The 18,525-nt window shown below is 33.2% G+C and overlaps 1 protein-coding gene across 3 annotated transcripts in view; it reads left to right on the plus strand.

Moving 5' to 3' along the window:
* The window catches only part of Cntn6 (contactin 6), a 276,069-nt gene that overhangs the window by 172,920 nt on the left and 84,624 nt on the right, over positions 1 to 18,525 (plus strand). For all 3 annotated transcript variants that reach the window (XM_020187691.2, XM_074044265.1, XM_020187689.2), the window contains 2 exons: positions 2,639 to 2,842; positions 4,856 to 4,958. In XM_020187691.2, the coding sequence (XP_020043280.2) occupies positions 2,639 to 2,842; positions 4,856 to 4,958 (307 nt within the window). The remainder of the gene's footprint in view (positions 1 to 2,638; positions 2,843 to 4,855; positions 4,959 to 18,525) is intronic.

An 18,525-nucleotide genomic window follows, 5' to 3' on the forward strand; every position in this document is an offset into this window, starting at 1 on the left:
ACTATTCACCTCCTATTGATACTTTTTTCCATTTACGCAAATAATATACATACTAACTTAAAATTCCACTATCACAGAACACATTATATAGGGAGTGAGAAAGCTACAATATATATCCTGCCTTTATATTGTAATAATCTGTGTGAACATATATACACACATTAGTTTCCACACTAAAGTATGTGATTTTTAATTGGATAAGAATAAGCATACCAATTTATAGCAAGCTTTTTACATAAAAATACAGTGTGGGTTTTTGATATCTGATACTACTTTTATAGCATTAATGCAACTTTTTGCATTTTCATATTTCATTTATAAGTGACATTTTGTTACCACTATTCCTTGTAATATCTTTACCTCATATCTTCATCCTGAGGAGAATTGGAGACTTCTGTTACTTTTTAACATCATGTATGAATTGTTGTAAGAAAAACTAACTTATTAGTAGACTTGCTCTTCTTTCATCTTCTTCTCATTCCTTTCCACTCCTTTCCTCTTTTTTCTCTTCTCCTTTACCTAGCTATCTCTCTTTCCTCCAGCTCTCCCTCTCCCCTTCTCCATTCCTCCCTTCTTCCTTTTATCCCTCTCTTCTATTCTTTCCTTTCCTTCCTCCCTTCCTTTATAAAATCTGCCTTCCTAAGTATATTTTTATTGCTTTCTATATATTTTTCTTGGTGGAAGGGAAAATAAAATGACAACATTCCCCCATTCCCATTTCCCCAAGAGTTTCCCTGTGAAGATCAGATTTAATCCAGAATAGGTATAAATCTGTATTTCCCCCCACACTTGGAGAACTTACGTACAGGAAGGTTAGTAAAGAATGTTTCATGTGGCCTGCTTCCAGCTCTGGAAGACTGCAAACATACAACAGAAATAATTAGCCTCTTGTATCTAGTATGTCTTGTGACTGCATCAGATTTTAAAATAAGTACATGTGGCAAATATGACCTGAGGCCTCTTTTTGGACAGCAGGACCCTAGTTATATAAATGGCTCTGCAATGATTGGATTCCCATATGTGTAGAGGAAGACATTTATTTTAGCAAATTATGGTGTTTCTTCTACCCACCTCTCATTTTGGGGGTTCCTTTTGAACCAGTTGTATTTTTCCACTGTCCTGATATAGCTCTAAATATTTTTCAAATACCCTTTTCTTAGCCTTCAAATAGAACTACACTTACAAAACCTTAATGCACAAAAATATTTGTTCTATTCTCAAATTGGGGCAAAATAAAAAATTGATGACAAACATTTTTATGAGAGGTGATACAACTGGAACTCTTATACATTGCTGTTGAAGATATAATCTTTTTCACTACCTTGGAAATGGTAAAAAAATTGTAGTTTTTTTAATGCAGTTTATATATTGATATAAATTATATATAATTATTATATAATATACAGTTATTATATAATAAAATTATACAAATAAACAATTATATGTATATATATTTATATCTCTGCCTAATAGCTCACACCTACTAACTTGTGTAAGAAAAATGAAAGTTTACACTCTTATACTAATATTTTCACTTTAGCCTAATATATAATGATCCCAGGCTGGAAATAATTCAAATGGCCATCAACAGAAAGTAGAAAAATAAATCATGTTATAATCATAAAATGGAGCAGTATTTAGCAATACAAAGGGGGAGGACTACTGATAGTTACAGCAATATAAATGAATATTAAAGACATAAAATTGTAATACTGCTTGATTCCATTTTTCTAAAGTCTAAACAGTGGCAGAAGTCATCTATTAGGGCATTAAGTGCTGGCTGCCGAGGTAGAAGATTAACCAAGGAAGGAGTATAAGTTGATTTCTAAAGAGATGGAATTGTTCTATATTTCAATTTGAAGGCATGCAATTTTTTGTTTTTAGTTTTTTGAGTCAGGGTCCAGACTGGCCTGGAACTTGCTATATAACTGGTTAAACTGTACACTGATATCTGTGTATTTTAATTTTGCTCATTGTATCTTCAAAATATATTTCATATTTATCTATAAAATTTTCAGAGATGAATAAACTGATATTCAGTGCAAGTAATGTACATTTTCTGTCATCTTCAAATTCTTGTTCCTGCTACTTGCTGTGAGCAATGTTTCTCTACTCATCTGTAGCTTGAATAACTCCTGTTCATCTTGCTGGTTACCACATTGAATTACTTCTTCTGAGATGTGATTGTAGGCTCCTTTGCTGGCTTTTCTACAGTGCCTCTGTCAGCACATACATCATCTTGCATTGAGATCATCTGTACTCATTGCAATTAGCTGTGACTGGTGTGACCTTTATGGGGTACAAGTTCTACTGTGTTGTATGGTAAGACCCAAAACTCTCACTGTATCAGTGCTCAGAAATTATATAACATTCAAATAATAAACTCAAGAATATTTTAGGACTAGTACTCCTAAGTATGTTAATCCTTCTGACAAGATTGACAAGCACTGCCTCAAAATGCAAGCATATATCTTCTAAACTGGGACACATGTGTATGTGAGGGAACATTATATTTATACTAGGTCAGTAGCTATAAACTGAACCAACAGGCAAGAATTTTATTCTAATTATGAAGTAGAGCACAGACTCCTCAGATAGGATTGAAGGCAATCAGAATGGTATTTTTTCTATTTTTCAGATTTATCTTATGCATGGACCTTCAATGATAACCCCTTGTATGTCCAAGAGGACAACAGGAGGTTTGTATCTCAAGAGACAGGAAACTTGTATATTGCCAAAGTGGAGCCCTCAGATGTGGGTAACTATACCTGCTTCGTAACGAACAAGGAGGCCCAAAGAAGCGTTCAAGGACCGCCCACTCCTTTAGTTCAGCGCACTGATGGTAAGACAATGAGTTATCTTGGGACTATACTTTGTGGTTCTTGATGTATGGGGAGATATGCAGAGCTTTCTGCTTCCCTCTTGTCAGTGGAGCCAAATCAGCTATGATTTAGGCACAATTCACAAATATGATGCAAATGAGATATTACTAAGAGTAGGAAATTGTGTAATTCACCCACATGGTACAGTACACATGTTTCTGGGTACACTGTGCCATCTCCTTTCTGACAATGGAACAGTTTGTCTTTTCTTTGCTTAAGGACTAGTTTGACAGAAAAACCAAATGCTTGTGTGGGGGAGTTGGAGTGTATGTGTGTGCATGTGTGGGCAATTTCCAAATGTATATACTTAATATATTTTTAATGAACATATCTTTAATGATAACTTTCTTTTCCATATTTGCCTTTTTCTTTACACTTTTACTTATTTGATGGCAAAATGGAAAAAAAAAGTTTATATCCAAGGAAACCAAAGCAAACCAACATTAATTATGAGCATTGCAAAGCTGTGTAAAATGTAAACTTATACTAATTTTATTCCTCTAAGGAACATAACTCAAACTGGTCTCTGACGAGTTTTATAGCTTAGTCAAGTTGTTGCTGGTATAAGATTTAGAGAGCTAGAAAGTCATCAGAGTGGAAAATCCTCTAGTAGATTCTCTAATTAAATGTTCTCAGTGGGATATGTAAAGATAAGAAATCTGTTAGTGAATTTTATGATCAGAGTTTGGACTTGAAATTTAATACCTCATAGAGTTTTTCTCCCTCCTGAAGAGTTTTAAGACAAGCAAGAATATAATGCTAAAAACCAATGGCACTATGAAACCATCCCCACATAGGGAGTTCTTATGGCAGAGGTTTCATAGTCACTAACTACTGAAGTTTATGTGCAAGGCCTTAATTCAGACTTATACAACTATTGGACTTGTAAGATCATTTTCTCCCCTTTATTGAGTACTCTGATCATGAGTGGAAAAGCTCAGAAGCCAAACTGCATAGAGATCTTACGATATTTTTCCTTTTTTTCCTGAGTACTAGAAGTTTTTGCTTGCCCCTTTCTTAATTCCTTCCTTCTTCCATCTCCTCTATTCCCTTCATTATTTTTATGGTAATAGTAGACTGGTAACATTATATATAATAGAAATAAATGAAACTTTTATATGAGTGGGTCCATAAGAAATATTTGATAACAAGAAAATAGAATAAAGACTGCCAATTTAGTTGAATGAAGCAATATTCTTTCCTTCTCTATTTCAACCCTTTCAAATTTTTGTAATGATCAAGACCTAAATAATTAGGTTATTTTTATTTTACATTTTTATTATAATTTTTACATTTTCTGTACTTGTACCAGCCACCAAAACTCCATTTATCTTAGTAATGTACCACTCTGATGTTTGATATATAAATTTTTAAAGGATCAAAAATTTTAAAGAATGTCAAGATATAGTTGGTTAAATTCATTATGCTGATAAGGGAAGCCTAAGACATATTACTAACTGTTATAGCTCCTCTAGTATGTAATATATGTATGATACATTAGGTCACTGTCTTATTCCAACCTTATCCCATATCCACAATTCCTAATTAGAAAATTTTAAAGTGTTAAAACAGATATTTTTTTAGGAGTGTACAGGAAACTATGTTAGCAGCAAAACCGTATGGTCCTGGCGCACAAATGTTTATTTTCTGGTGTCGGTCAGGGTGATTGCCTTGTATGTTTTGCTGCAGACATGCTAGTAATTTGGATTATGATATTGCATCAGAACTCTTCCAGAGTTAACTGAAAACTTCTTCATTCCTGACCATTTTTGGTCTCATGATTTCCATGAAAGGATGATAGGTCTGGATGTCACAAGATCTTTCTTGAGAACTCAAAAGCATATATCCAGGTCCTAATTGGAAACACTGATTCTTATTAAGAGCAAATAATCAAGTTTTGATTAATGAAGAATTTACTTCATAGAACACTTCTATTCTCCAGAAATGCTGCTAGCTGTTTTGATATTTAACAGGTGTGATGGGGGAATATGAACCAAAGATTGAAGTGCGTTTTCCTGAAACTATACAAGCTGCAAAGGATTCATCTGTAAAACTGGAATGCTTTGCCCTTGGAAAGTAAGGTTGTTTTTTTTTTCCCTGGTTTCTTTTAATTTTTTAAAAAATATTTTACTATTCAAACATTGCTCTAAGGTAAATTACTAAATAGATTTCAAATGCTAGACAATAGTGGACCTTTCTGATGAGAAATTAAGCAAACATGTCTGATTCTTAAAAATTATAGGGGCTTTGATTCTGCCCTAAATGGATTGATTTATTTTGTAGTTTGAATATGATGAGAAAAATTTAGGCAGCAAATTGAAAGGGATTGCGCATATTTGTATAAGATGGTGAGCTAGTCACTAACCCTTCAACATATCTTTCTCTCCCTCTTGTCCTACATCCAGAAACACATTGCCTGGAGTGTCTTCTTTCTTAATTAATCAGCCATTCTTATAAATGAAAAGCCTGCTCTGCTCATTTCCAGAATAAGACTAATTAAAGTCCATTGTTCATAATGGACAATTAGAATTGAGTCCAACCTGCCCTGGGAGTTTGCTTTACCCAGATAAGTGTTTATTAGGAACAGGCTTGGAATACCTTTAAGCAGGAAAAATATCTGCATCTTTTTTGCATAGAATATTCAGAAAATTCCTTTGCTTTTTCATGATGCTCAAATGTGATTTTATACCTACAAACATTAGTAAACAACAGAAAAAGAGACAGACCAGATCTGCAATTTTGAAATATCGTGGTGCTTATGAATTACCTTGGCAAGTGGTTAAATTCAGATTCTCATTCTGTTGGTCTGGGAAGAGGTCTAATTTCTCTATTTCTCCATTGCTCACAAGTTCCCAGATTATGGTCATAATTTTTGTCTACAAAACATAATTTGTGAAGAAAGAGAATAGACTGTACCTATGAGCTCCACGGGCTTACCTTAAAATCCAAGTATATTTCTAATAGTCTGTTTACACATAGAAATTTGTTTTCCAAACAATGGAAAACATCCTTAAAACTGTCTTTTTGTTAAGTAAATGTATTTAGCATTCTAAAATATGCTAGCTGATAAATCTTTTAGTTTCTTTTTTATAAAAGAAACGGTATATGTCTTTGAATTAAATTTCTCATTTTTACACAGTAACTATCTCACAGTATTTGTTCAATAAATACTTACTGATTAATTATATCACTCTTAAGAAAGTGACCAATAGGCACTTTGAATCAGTGTCATCTACCTTTTCAGACTTGATGAACCTCTACCATTTTAAGCTTTCTCAGAAACTAAGGATTACAAAAAAAATCCCAAAATATGTGTCAGCAAAATACTTTAAGAATTGTATGATGATTTGAAAAGAAGACCAATGAAAGACAGCAGTTGAAAAGAACATTGTTCTATCATATTCGACATAGTGAATGTGGATTCCTAAAATAAAAATAAAACTGATCATGATTGAAGCTAGTCCTCAGGAAGCAGATGGAAATATTTTCATTGGTTAAGCACTTATGACTAAGCATTTATTATAGTAGATCATATGTAATTCTTGTAATGTTGTGGAACTGGAACTCATAATGCTCACATAATATATGTGAAACTGGTACATTAGATAATTAACTTGTGCACTTTCATACTTGTATTCTGAATTTAAGAACTTTGAGCAAATGGCAATAATAATTGGTGGAATATTCAATTCCCCCTTTTTTTAGGAGTTATGTGGTCATTAGCAAACATGCTTATAAACTCTAAGAATTTCCATATTCTCATCCAAAGGAGTTGTGATGATGGCTACTTGTATATTTTTGTGAAAACTGGAATGGAAATACATGTAAAAACATTTAGCACTGGCATTGGCATTTAATCAATAAATATTATACAAATACACACCCAACACACTTACACACACACATTTAAGTAAATGGGTGACAAGTAATAATTTAGTTTGTGTTTAGAAGACAAATGTCATCCATTTAATATATTACTAAAGTCCATACCCTTTTTCACCTGAATTTGCTAAGAACTTTAGAAAAAGGAAAAGGACAGCATTTTGACACTACTACTTAAAGTTCACCATTGGGCTAAAGTATCTGGATCCTGTCATGGATAAATAATAAAAGAATTCATAGAAAGAATGTGGAAGAAATTGGTTTAAGAAGCCAGAAAGAATTTTGATATTTGAAATGATGTTTATAGAGCAATTTAGAAATAAATAAAATAATATATCACTTAATCCCATGTTTGTGGATACAATCAGTACATTAAAACCTGACACCAATTAAATTCCATGAAGTAAAATTTATAATCTGAAAAATATATGAGTACCTAAATGTCTTCATAAAAATTCAACTGTCAATATTTGATTTGTGAACATTTGAGTTGAAAGAATAATAGTTTAAAAACCTAAAATGGAAATTTTGATAAAATAAAAAAGTCCAGTCATTGAGAAATCATATGCCCAATGCTAAGCTTATGTAACAAAGAGCTCTTGCACATGAAGTAATATTAAATGAAGAATGGAAATGTGAAAACAACTGAACTGTATTTCATAGAAAATTGTCAAGGAAATAATTTCATAGAGTACACTTCAGAAAATTTTTATCTGACAAAATTAATCAACATTAAAATCTATTTATTAAACCAAGTCATTAATATCAAATTGACATATCATGGGGATAAAACAGAAAGTCCAAAGCATCTTCTTGGTTCAAATCACAATGTTAAAATTCCATGAATGAAACCAAACCTCCTCTAGAAGACTAAAGGAAGTCAGATCTGGTGGCATTGTAGATTTGATTGCATCAGCATCTCACAAGCACACCTGCAGGTATATAACTGTGGACCAAGAGTTCATGGACAGAGCATCTAATCAGAAGACAGCGAGGAGGGAGTTTGGAGAGGGAACCTATAGTGGCAATATCCACAGACCAGCCTGCACAGCTCTGAAGCAGAGAACTTCAACCTGTTGAACTACACTAACCACATTACAAAAAACACTGTGAATGAAAGGATAAAGTCCTGAGGATCATCGTGGTCCTGCCATAAAACCACAGCATAGGAGAAGGGGACCAGGAACTAGAGAAAAGGTTAGATCAAGAAGAATTAACCTGGAAGGTAACACACATGCACAGGAAATTAATGTGAATCAACTCCCTGTATAGCTATCCTTATCTCAACCATCAAAACCCCTTGTTCCTTCCTATTATTGCTTATACTCTCTCTTCAACAAAATTAGAGATAAGGGCAAAATAGTTTCTGCCAAGTATCGAGGGAGTGGGGGGGAGAAGGAGGGGGTGGGGTGGGTGATAAGGGAGGGGATGGGGGCAGGGGGGATAAATGACCCAAGCATTGTATGCACATATGAATAATAAATAAATAAATAAATAAATAAATAAGTAAGTAAATAAATAAAACACAGCAGCATGTCGAAAATCACAGTGTAGTTCTAAACACTGTGACCACAGAGAGAGCAAACAAACTGAGAGCACAGGACAGTAGTCTCTGTCTGGAAACCAAACCTTGCTGGTCTAAACAACAGCTTGTGAGTTGGTGGTAACCAGAGAGATGTGTTGGATGTTGCAGGCCAAGTGGAATTGTCTGGTGTCTGTCAAGTTGGGAGTCCAGCCTGGGAAACCAATACAGGATCTTGCAATTAGAAAATCAAAACTTTAAGTCTTTATTTCTGTACTGGGGCCTCAGCTAAGGGCTGTAAGTAACCACTATCTGCTGAGTTAAATTTCCAAATCAGACAGACACTACTGGCCTAACTAGTTCTAACTTAAAATAACCAAACATACAAACAAAGAAAGTAAATATTGACTGTTTTTATCTTTTTTGTTTTTCTGTTTACTCTTTTATGTTTTTTCTTTCTTGCTTTCTTGTTTGTTCTTGTTTCTCCCTTTTTTAAAATAATCATTATATGTGAGCCACAACACCCACCTTTTAATATTCAACTTTAACCATATCTTATCCCTCCCTTTTTTGTTGCCCTCCCCTTAGTTCTAGTCTCTTTTTGTCTAGAATTTGAGTAATTCTCTCTTATTTTTCTCTCTCCATTCCTCCAGCCACAAACTTTCTTTGCTGTCTTTACTTTTGACAAGTAGATTGACAGATTGTTGTCTTCGCCCACTTTCTCTTTTCTTTTTCATTCTACCAGTAAACTCAATGTTTTCTACCTATCTCCTTCCTTTTATTACCCCCTCTACTTACGTTAGCTTCCTCCCCTTCTATCTTCATTACATCATACTTGTACTATTCATCAATATGATCCCTCCTACCTCTTTCATTACTACCCTTATTAACTAGTATTATTTTGGCTCCTTTATTCCTGTAAATATACTGGAACAATTATAATTATGAATTACTGTATTCTCATAGTTGGTGTATTAATCTCTTGTGATTATTTCTGCAACTAATCTCCCTGAGAGGAGTATAGGCCTAAATACAGTGCCTTAAACACTGTGGGATATTTTCTAATTTCTGAATCTTACTCTCAAGCCCAGTGATGAGAAAATACACTAAAACCTTACTACTACTCAGTCTTGCCTGAAATTGTAAACACTTCAACTGAAAGGATGCAGGAAATCAAAACCTCCAACTAACAACTTGGTCTCAGATCAAGAGATCCCACTGTAGAAACATAAGTACTATGAAAAAGAAGGGAACATGTCTTCTCTGAAGTCAACAATTTCACAATAAAGGACCTCAATTATAGGGAAGCAGATGGAATCTCAGTTAACTCAAAAGGGTGATGATATGAATGATAGTTGAAATTAAAGAAGACACTGAGATAAAGATGAAGAAAAAAATACTAAGAATGTATACATGGAATGTGGAAGACCTCTCAGACATCATTAATAAGCCAAATCTATGAATCCTGTGTATAGGAAAAGAAGAGGTGTAAGTAAAAAGTATAGAAAATTTCACCAATCTTGCAAAATATAGAGTTATCCAGATACAGGAGGCTTTCAGAACACCAGACAAAATCAAAATGACATAATTAAAAAACTAAGAGAAGAATGAAGTAATATTGAAAACTTCACAATAAAAGTGGCAAGTCCTATATAAAGGCCTCAGAATGACAGCATATTTCTGAAGGGGATGGAATGATATTTTCTGAGACCTAAAAGGAAATAACTGTCAGACTAGATTACTGTATTCAGAGAAGCTATTCTACTTAATTTAGGGAGAAATAAAAATATTCAATTATAAAAAAAATCTAAAGGAATTCATCACCACTAAACCAGCACTGTGTAGATACTTAAAGTAATCATATACCCAGTAAAAGAAGATAAATGCATCAAGGAAAACATAGGAAATAATAAATCACACTAGACAAGTAGATAAGCAAATAAGGTTAGAAAAGAAGAAAACATCATAAACCAACAAAATGACATTAATACTACATACAATAGGAATATTGAATTAATTGTCTCAATTCTCTGATCAAAAGATGTAGACTGTTGCCTTTAAGAAATGCATCTCACTGACAAGACATTGGCTTAGGGTAAAAGGATGGAAAAAGAATTTTCAAGTAAATGGACTCCCAAAGAAGGAAGGAGTAGCTATACTCATATCTTACAAAACAGACTTCAAATAAAAATTAGTCAGAACAGACAAAGGTCACATTATATTAATAAATGGAATAATCCCTCAATCCCTCAAGGGGAGATAAAAAATTGTAAACATATAGACACAATCAGTTTCATTAATAAAAGCACTACTGGGCATAGAAAAACAGATAGTCTCTACCACAGAAATAGTAAGTGACTTCAGTTTCACACTCTTGCAATAGATAGGTCATCCAGACCAATAAAAAAATCAACAAAGAAATTTCAGAATTAAGCAACAACTGAAGACTAATTTTCTACAGAAAATTTCATCCAACAGCTGCACAGACACAACTTTCTCCAAGATAGAGCATATTTTAGAACATAAAGCAAGTCTTAACAAATACACAAAAACTGAAATAACTCCATGTATCCTATCAGACCATAATTAAATAAAGCTAGAAATCAGAAGTAAAAGAAACTATAGAAAATATTCAAGTCCATGAAGACTAAGCAATATACTTTTAAATGGCCAGTGAGACACTAAAGAAATAATGGGGCAAATCAAAAAATTCCTACAATCAAATGAAATTGAAAGCACAGGGTATTAGAACCTTTGATATACAGCAAAGTTAGTAGTTACAGGAAAATTTATAGCTATAAGCCTAAACAAGCAAACAATAACCCAGAGATATCAAATCAACAAACTACTAATACACCTCATGTTCTTAGAAAAATGACAATAAACAAACCCAAAATTAGTGAATGGAAAGAAATAATAAGAATTATGGCAGAAATTAATAAATTTGGAAACTTAAAAAAAACAAAGAATCAATGAGACACAGTAAGTTGTGTCTTTGAAAAAAGATATGCAAGAATGATCAACCTTTAGCCAAATTAACCAAAATAAAGAGGGAGAAGACCCAAATTAATACAACTGGTTATGAAAAGGGGGACATCACAATAAGTACCAATGAAATCCAGAGATCACTGGGGAATAGTTTGAAAACATGTACTCTAAAACATGAAAATCTAGATGAATAGACAAATTCCTAGATTCAGATAGCATCTCAAAATTGAACCAAGAGGTGTAAATCACTTAAACAGATCTAAAACTAGTCATGAGATTCAACCAGTAATAATGAGTTTCAAAGCAAAGAAAAGTCCAGGAGTATATACATTCACAGCCAAATTCTACCAAATCTTTAAGGAAGAACCAGCACCAATGTTTCTCAAACTCTCCTGTAAAATGGAAATGGAAAAAAATGCTATGAAATGCATTCTATGAGCCAGTGTTAGTCTGATAGTATAACCAGACAAAAACACAATAATAGAATTATAGATCAATTTCTTTGATGAACATAGATGCAAAATATTTCCAGAAAATTGTTGCAAACCAGTTTCAACAACACAGAAAAAATATACACCATGATCAAGTAGAATTCATTCCATGGATCCGAGGATGATTCAATATACACAAATCAACAAACATAATAGAGTTCCTACACAGAATCAAGGAAAAAAAACACACGAGTATTTCAATACATGCCGAAAAACATTTGATAAAATTCAACATCCTTTCATGATAAAAGCTCTGAAGAAACTAAGAATAAAGAAACTCACCTTATCAAAATAAAGACACAAACCTAGAGCTGACATCATACTAAATGGGGAAAAATCAAAATCATTTCTTCTAGGATCAGGAACCAGACAAAGGGTGTTCACTTTCCCTACTGCTTTATACAGAGCTACAAGGCAAGAGAAAGAAATGAACGTGTTATTAATAGGAAAGAAAGTAGTAAAATTATCCTTTTTTACAAATGATAATGATCGTATGCTTAAAAGGCCCTAAATGTTCCACCAAAAAAGCTAGATCTAGTAAATTCTTTTGGCTATGTAACAGGGTAGAAAATCAACATGAAGAGCCATAGTTTCAAAAACAGCATGGTACTAGCACTGAAACATATGTGAAGACCAATGGAATAGAACAGAAGACCCAGAAAAAAACCCACACAGCTATGACCATATAATACTTCATAAAGGAACCAAAACATGCACTGGAGAAAAGACAGCCTTTTCAACCAGCAACACTGGAAAAATTGGATAGCCACATGTAGAAGACTGAAACTAAGATCCCTATCTCTCACTCTGTACAAAAATTAACTCCAAATGGGTCAAAGATCTTAATGTAAGAGCTAACACTTTGAAACTACTATAGGAAAAAATAAGGAAAACAGTGGAAAACACAAGCATAGTTATGTGTTTTCTTAAGAGGGCTCCAACTGGCCAGGAAAAGAGCAAGAACTAACAAATGAAATTATATCAAATTGAACAGCTTGTCCAGATCAAAGGAAACAATTCTCACAGAATGGGAGAAAAGCTTTGCAGGCCATTCATTGGATAGAGAATTAACATCCAGAATACACAAAGAAAAATGAGGTAAATGTACATATTGAATTATTATCCAGCCATAAGAAAGAGTGCAATTATTTCACTTGTAGGAAAATATATGGAATTGGAGACCATAATGTGGAGAGAGATAAGGCAAGATCAAAAAGCCAAATATCAAATATTTTAATTCATATGTGAAGTCTAGACCTAGATCAACAATAGCAACAATAATATTGGTACTTGAACATAAAAGGGGGACTGTCTGACGATGAAATCAGTGGGAATAGAGAAGGGAAATTGAGAGGCTAATGGGGTGAACATGCTTGAAGTACCGTCTATACAAATATATATATACATATATATAGTATATATAGTGTACAAATATAGTATATACATAGTATATATATATAAATATATATGTAGATAGCATAATAAAACCCACTAAATATTACAAAAACTACCAGAGGAAGTAAGGGAACTAGGGGAGTATTATAGAGATAGCGAATTTTATCAAAGTATATTGTACATGTGTGTGAAAATATCACAATGAAACCCCTTCATACAAGTGATATATGCTAATAAAAAATAGTTAGCTAGAAAGCTGGTTCTACCAAGAAGTGTTAGAAAAAGTAATCAAAACTCCAAAGATAGTAAATATCACTGTCTATGTAACTATTCTGTATTTAGCTTTCAATAGTTCCCTAAAACTGCAAAAAATGTACTTTATGAGAAGCTTACATTTTGTATAATTTAAATGTTGATAGATTTTTCATCTCTTCAAGTAAACAAAATATATTTGAAAATGGTTATACTTTGGAAAACATATAAATGTGAATTACTACCAAAAAGTGTTGTGTATGTGCTTGCCAATACTTTTCTGGAAACAAATTACATTGCTTGTGAAACATTGAAAAATACTGAAAATATTTCTTAGTCTATTATAAATTTTGACATTTACCAAATGCTAGAACAATTCCACTAAGTTAATAGACATAAATTAACAAAAACAAAATTGTTAAAAATCAATTGTTATGCATAACTTAATCATGCTTATTTTTTGATTTATAAATCTACCACTGTACCACTGTAGGTTTATTGCCAAGTTTTTCTAATAAAATCTGCTGAATTTTAATCATAAATTATATTTTCTGGTATCTCTTCATACAAATATTGCTGTGCAAAATAAGTTTTTAAGTAATTTTTTTCCCAAATGGTGAAACTTCTTTGTACCAATCCATCGAAATCTCCATGTTGGTTTTGTAAGGTCCCTCATGTTTGCAATACATTCTACAACTGGAACTGAGAACTCTTCACTGATGTAGGGAGACATTTCTGTGCACATTTCTAATCAACTATTGGCTACTATTTATGCTGCAAGGACACATTCCTCAAAATAGGGTTTGTATGCTTTGGAAGATGGGGGAGAGAGGAGAGGGAGGGAAGAAATAAATAGGTAAATAGGAGGGAAAATTAAAGTAAAAAAAAAAAACCAGTGCCAGATTTAATTTCTTTCTTTCTTTCTTTCTTTTTTTTTTTTTTTTTTTGATGGTACTAGGGCTTGAACTCAGGGCCTTATGCTTGTTGTGCATGCTACACAGACACTCTTCCACTTTAACCAGTACTTCAGCCCCAGTACAGATCTTATTTTGACTTAATATTTAATTTTTAGTATAACAGCTCTGGAAATATAGATCAGTTTTAATGAAATGTTCATGGACTATCCCACATGTACTTATTCAGGTATATTCTCTTCAAGTTATGATTACTTTTGTATTTATTTACCTTGCATAATGAGTTTTAGATATAAAGTGAAGTGTCTATCCTTAATTTTACAAACTTTTCTGACTTCAAATGCTTCTTTGTTCACTTATCACTACCTTCTTCTCATTATGTATTTTTTACACCATTTGTATTTGCTCCCTGTTTTTCTATATTCTGATTCTTTTCTTGTATTCCTTTCTAACTTTGTTTTGGCAGTGATGGGGTTTGAACTCCGGAACTCACATTTGCTAGACAGGCATTTGCAAGTCTTGAGCCCCTTTTTGCTTTAGCTATTTTGCAAATAAGGTCTCCCACTTTTTGCCTGGGCCAGCCTCAGACTATGCGTCTTCTACCTCTGCTTCCTGAAACACAGCTGAAATTACAAATGTGTGTCTCCATACTCTGTTTGTTTGTTAAAATGTGTTGTCTTTAATTTTTTGCCCAGTCTATCCCAGAGCAATGATCTTCCTGATTTCTGCCTCGATTATATGCATAAGCCACCATACATGGCCTCCATTGCTTTTCCTTTTAGCATTTCAGCTCGGGAAGGTCTGCTGATTCTTCTTCTTTTGTACTTGATTCTTTGGCCATATTCAGTCCACTACTGAGCCCTTCAAAGGTGTTCCTCATTTGTATTACAGTGTATTTTATTTCTAGAATTTCCTTTTGATTGTTTCTTAGAGTTTTCTTCTTTATATTTGCATTGTCCATTGATTCTTGCACGTTGCCCAATTTTTCCATTATAATCCTTTGCATTTTAATTATATATAGTCTTTAAAAGTTACTGTGTCTATTAATAAGAATATCTAAGTCAGTTTTAAGTTCCCAGTCTGATAATTCCAAAATATTTGTCCTGTTTGAGTCTGGTTCTGCTTGCTGCTTGTATCTTCAGGTGGTGTATCTTCCATGTTTCATAGGATTTGTTGATACCTGGACATGATATGTCAGGTAAACAGAACTGAGGTACATGCATTTTTAGCATAAAGTTTTAATGCTCACTCGACTCATAGTTAGGTTTGTTTTCTGTTTGCTACAGCTCTGGTGTCAAAGGCTAAGCTTTCTTCTACTGCTCTTACTTTTGTCTCTTCTGCTAACTTTGGATTTTCTTTGTGGATTCTTACAGAATCTACAACCTCTATTTATTTCAACTCAATTTTCTGTTATTTAACAAAATCCCTGTTTATATCGAAGTCAATCTTTGTTTGCTGATTCTATCATCCCAGTCATTCATGTGTCTGTTTTTATTAGCTATTTTTTCTTCTAGTTACAGTTCTCACTTTTCTGCTTGTTTAGATATCTAGTAATTTTAGATTGCACAGTAAACAACATAAATGTTACATTTTTGAATGCTAGATTATAGTATATTTATATAAAGATTGGACATTATAATGATAAACAGTTAAATTATATTTAATTTGATTAATTTTTCTATGTCTTGTTAGTAAGCTTTCTGAGTGGTTGCAGAGATTTTAAGCCTGTTTAGCAGTAGGGAGAGTCTCCCTGTGAAAATCTCCAAATGTCCATTAAGCCTTTCTTGTCTGATATGCTAGAGCTCTAATGTATCCCAGCCCCAACTGAGCTTTGAAAAGTGCTCCTTGCCCAGTTTCATGCAAAGCTTCTTTGCATATCTCTGGAGCAGGTTCTTCTTTTAATGCCTTCTTTCTTTACTGTGCCCCAGAATTCCAGTCACACCATTCACCCAAATTCTATGTACTTCCTCTATGCAGTGAAACAGTACTGTGTCCCTTCCCTCTACTCAGAAAACCAAAGGTTTTATTCATCTATTTCTTTTTCAGAGTCCACACTTTTGTGCCCTCAGTTACTAAATCTGTAGAGAGAGTTTTCTCCCTATATATTTTCCCACAGAAGTGAAAAGGAGTCCTAACTGTTGTCATAGGACCAGAGTCCAGGAAGAGTTTTTAATGTTGATTTTGAAGGTAAATCCCCTCAGGTTTAGAGAAATTAAGGGACTTGACCAATATCAGTTCAGAGCTGGCATTCCAATCTATACCTCACTGATTCTGACTCAAAACCTCATTCTCATAACCCTTTGATATTTGTATTGTCACCCTTTTAGTGTATGGTATAATCCTCCATGTGCAGATTCAGTAAATTTTCTAGTTCTATACTGGAAAAAGACATGAAAAATTCAGCAAATTTTCAACAATACTTTAGGGGATAGAAATATGGATATATCTCCTGTTTATATTGTATGTTAATTACAAGTATTTCATTTTATATATTAAACTCAAATTATAAACTTTTTAAAATTCAAGCTGTGTTTTAATAAGTTTCAAAAACTCACTTAGAGCCAATGAGGAGACTGAACCGCACTGGTTTGTGTGTGATGCACCATTTAAAAAATATGAACCAGGCATTTATTAAGAAACACTCAGAAAATGTAGTTTCAGTGTCAGCACCACTGGAGAAGGGTGGAGAGATGCAGAAAGTGTGAATGGGCAGAAATGTCCAGGGCTGGCTGGATGAAGTCTTCAGTCATGAAATAGTTATAGAGTCTAACCCATCTGAAACCCTTGTAAGATAAAGTGCAGAGTAATTGGGAAAAATACTTGAACTGTAATTGCTATGACTTTTGGGACATGTAACTGACTTGCTATTGGAGTTTGAGAGCTGATGTCCTCCCAGCTTTCAGCTCTCAGCTTTGTTGCATTTGTTTAACATGACAGATTCCTAATTACACAAGCCACAAATTAATTGTATTGTGAAATACCCAGAGAACTCCATGTATAGGTGCCATGCAAATGTAATATGGGCCTTTGCTCTTAGTGAAGAAAGTAAATCAATTTCCCCTCTATCTGTTTGGTGGATTTTGTAAAAAAAAAAAAAAAAAACAACAAAAGAAATAATAACAAATTGTGTTCTCCTTTTAAAAAAAAATCTTAATTTACTAACTTTGCTGTCAGAGCTCTTGAACATAAATAAAATAAGCAGCACTGAATGTTCCTGCGTGTTCTGGGACCTTTACAGGAGGATTATATCTATACATGTAAATCTTACTTATTTTCTTTTAATTTGTGAAGCAAACAATATCTAGCTTGGATATTAATGTCAAAAATAATTTTAAAGTGTCACTAACATTTTTTGAGGTATTCCAGAACTTTTAGACGATAGAAGAGCTGTTTCTCACATCTGCGTTTCTACTTGATGTTACTGAAGTTTACATTGCAATAGGGATTCTTAGGTTGTTCATCATGACAGTAGAATTTTTAAATCAAGTTATCTACCTTAAGCTTTTTCTTTCTTAATCCATCATAATAATTTCTAATATTGATGTCTAATAAGTAGTTTGCTTATTCCCTCATCTCTGAATGAATAGAGAACATAGTATCTTTTTAGGCATAATTTGTCCTACTTATGACAGAATGTATACTGAAACCTAATCCTTAGGTTCTTGCTAATGGCTTTGCATTTTAGCACATTATATTGTTTGACATAAAATCATATGTCATATGATTAATATATGTTAAATATAGAGAATATTCACCTCTGTTGACCAGATGTGAAATATGAGAACTGACAAATTTTCACAAGTTAGAAGACAACACTAAAGACATAGACATCAATAGACTCTAGCAAGTAATGATTATGTAGTGGATTTTCTACCATTTGAAAGCACCATGGTGTACTGAAAAAGTATGAACTTAGAATTCAGAGAGATAAGGGTTTTAGTCCTGACTTTCCCTATTAGTAGCTGGGTGATGTTGATCAGTTTCTTATATATGAAATGAAGGTAGAAATAGATCAATTGATGATACATACAACAATATTTGGAAGTACTACACAATGTCTAAATAGTAATTATTGTACAAATCCTAGGAATCATTAAAATGCTTTGGCTGAGGAAGTACAAAGGAACACATAGTATGAAAAGGATGTGGCTTCTGTGTTTTACTTCTGTACTCACATAACCTTCAGGGAGTCTCCCAGA

This window comes from Castor canadensis, chromosome 10 (genome assembly GCF_047511655.1).
Source record: "Castor canadensis chromosome 10, mCasCan1.hap1v2, whole genome shotgun sequence".
In the NCBI taxonomy this organism is placed as follows: domain Eukaryota; kingdom Metazoa; phylum Chordata; class Mammalia; order Rodentia; family Castoridae; genus Castor; species Castor canadensis.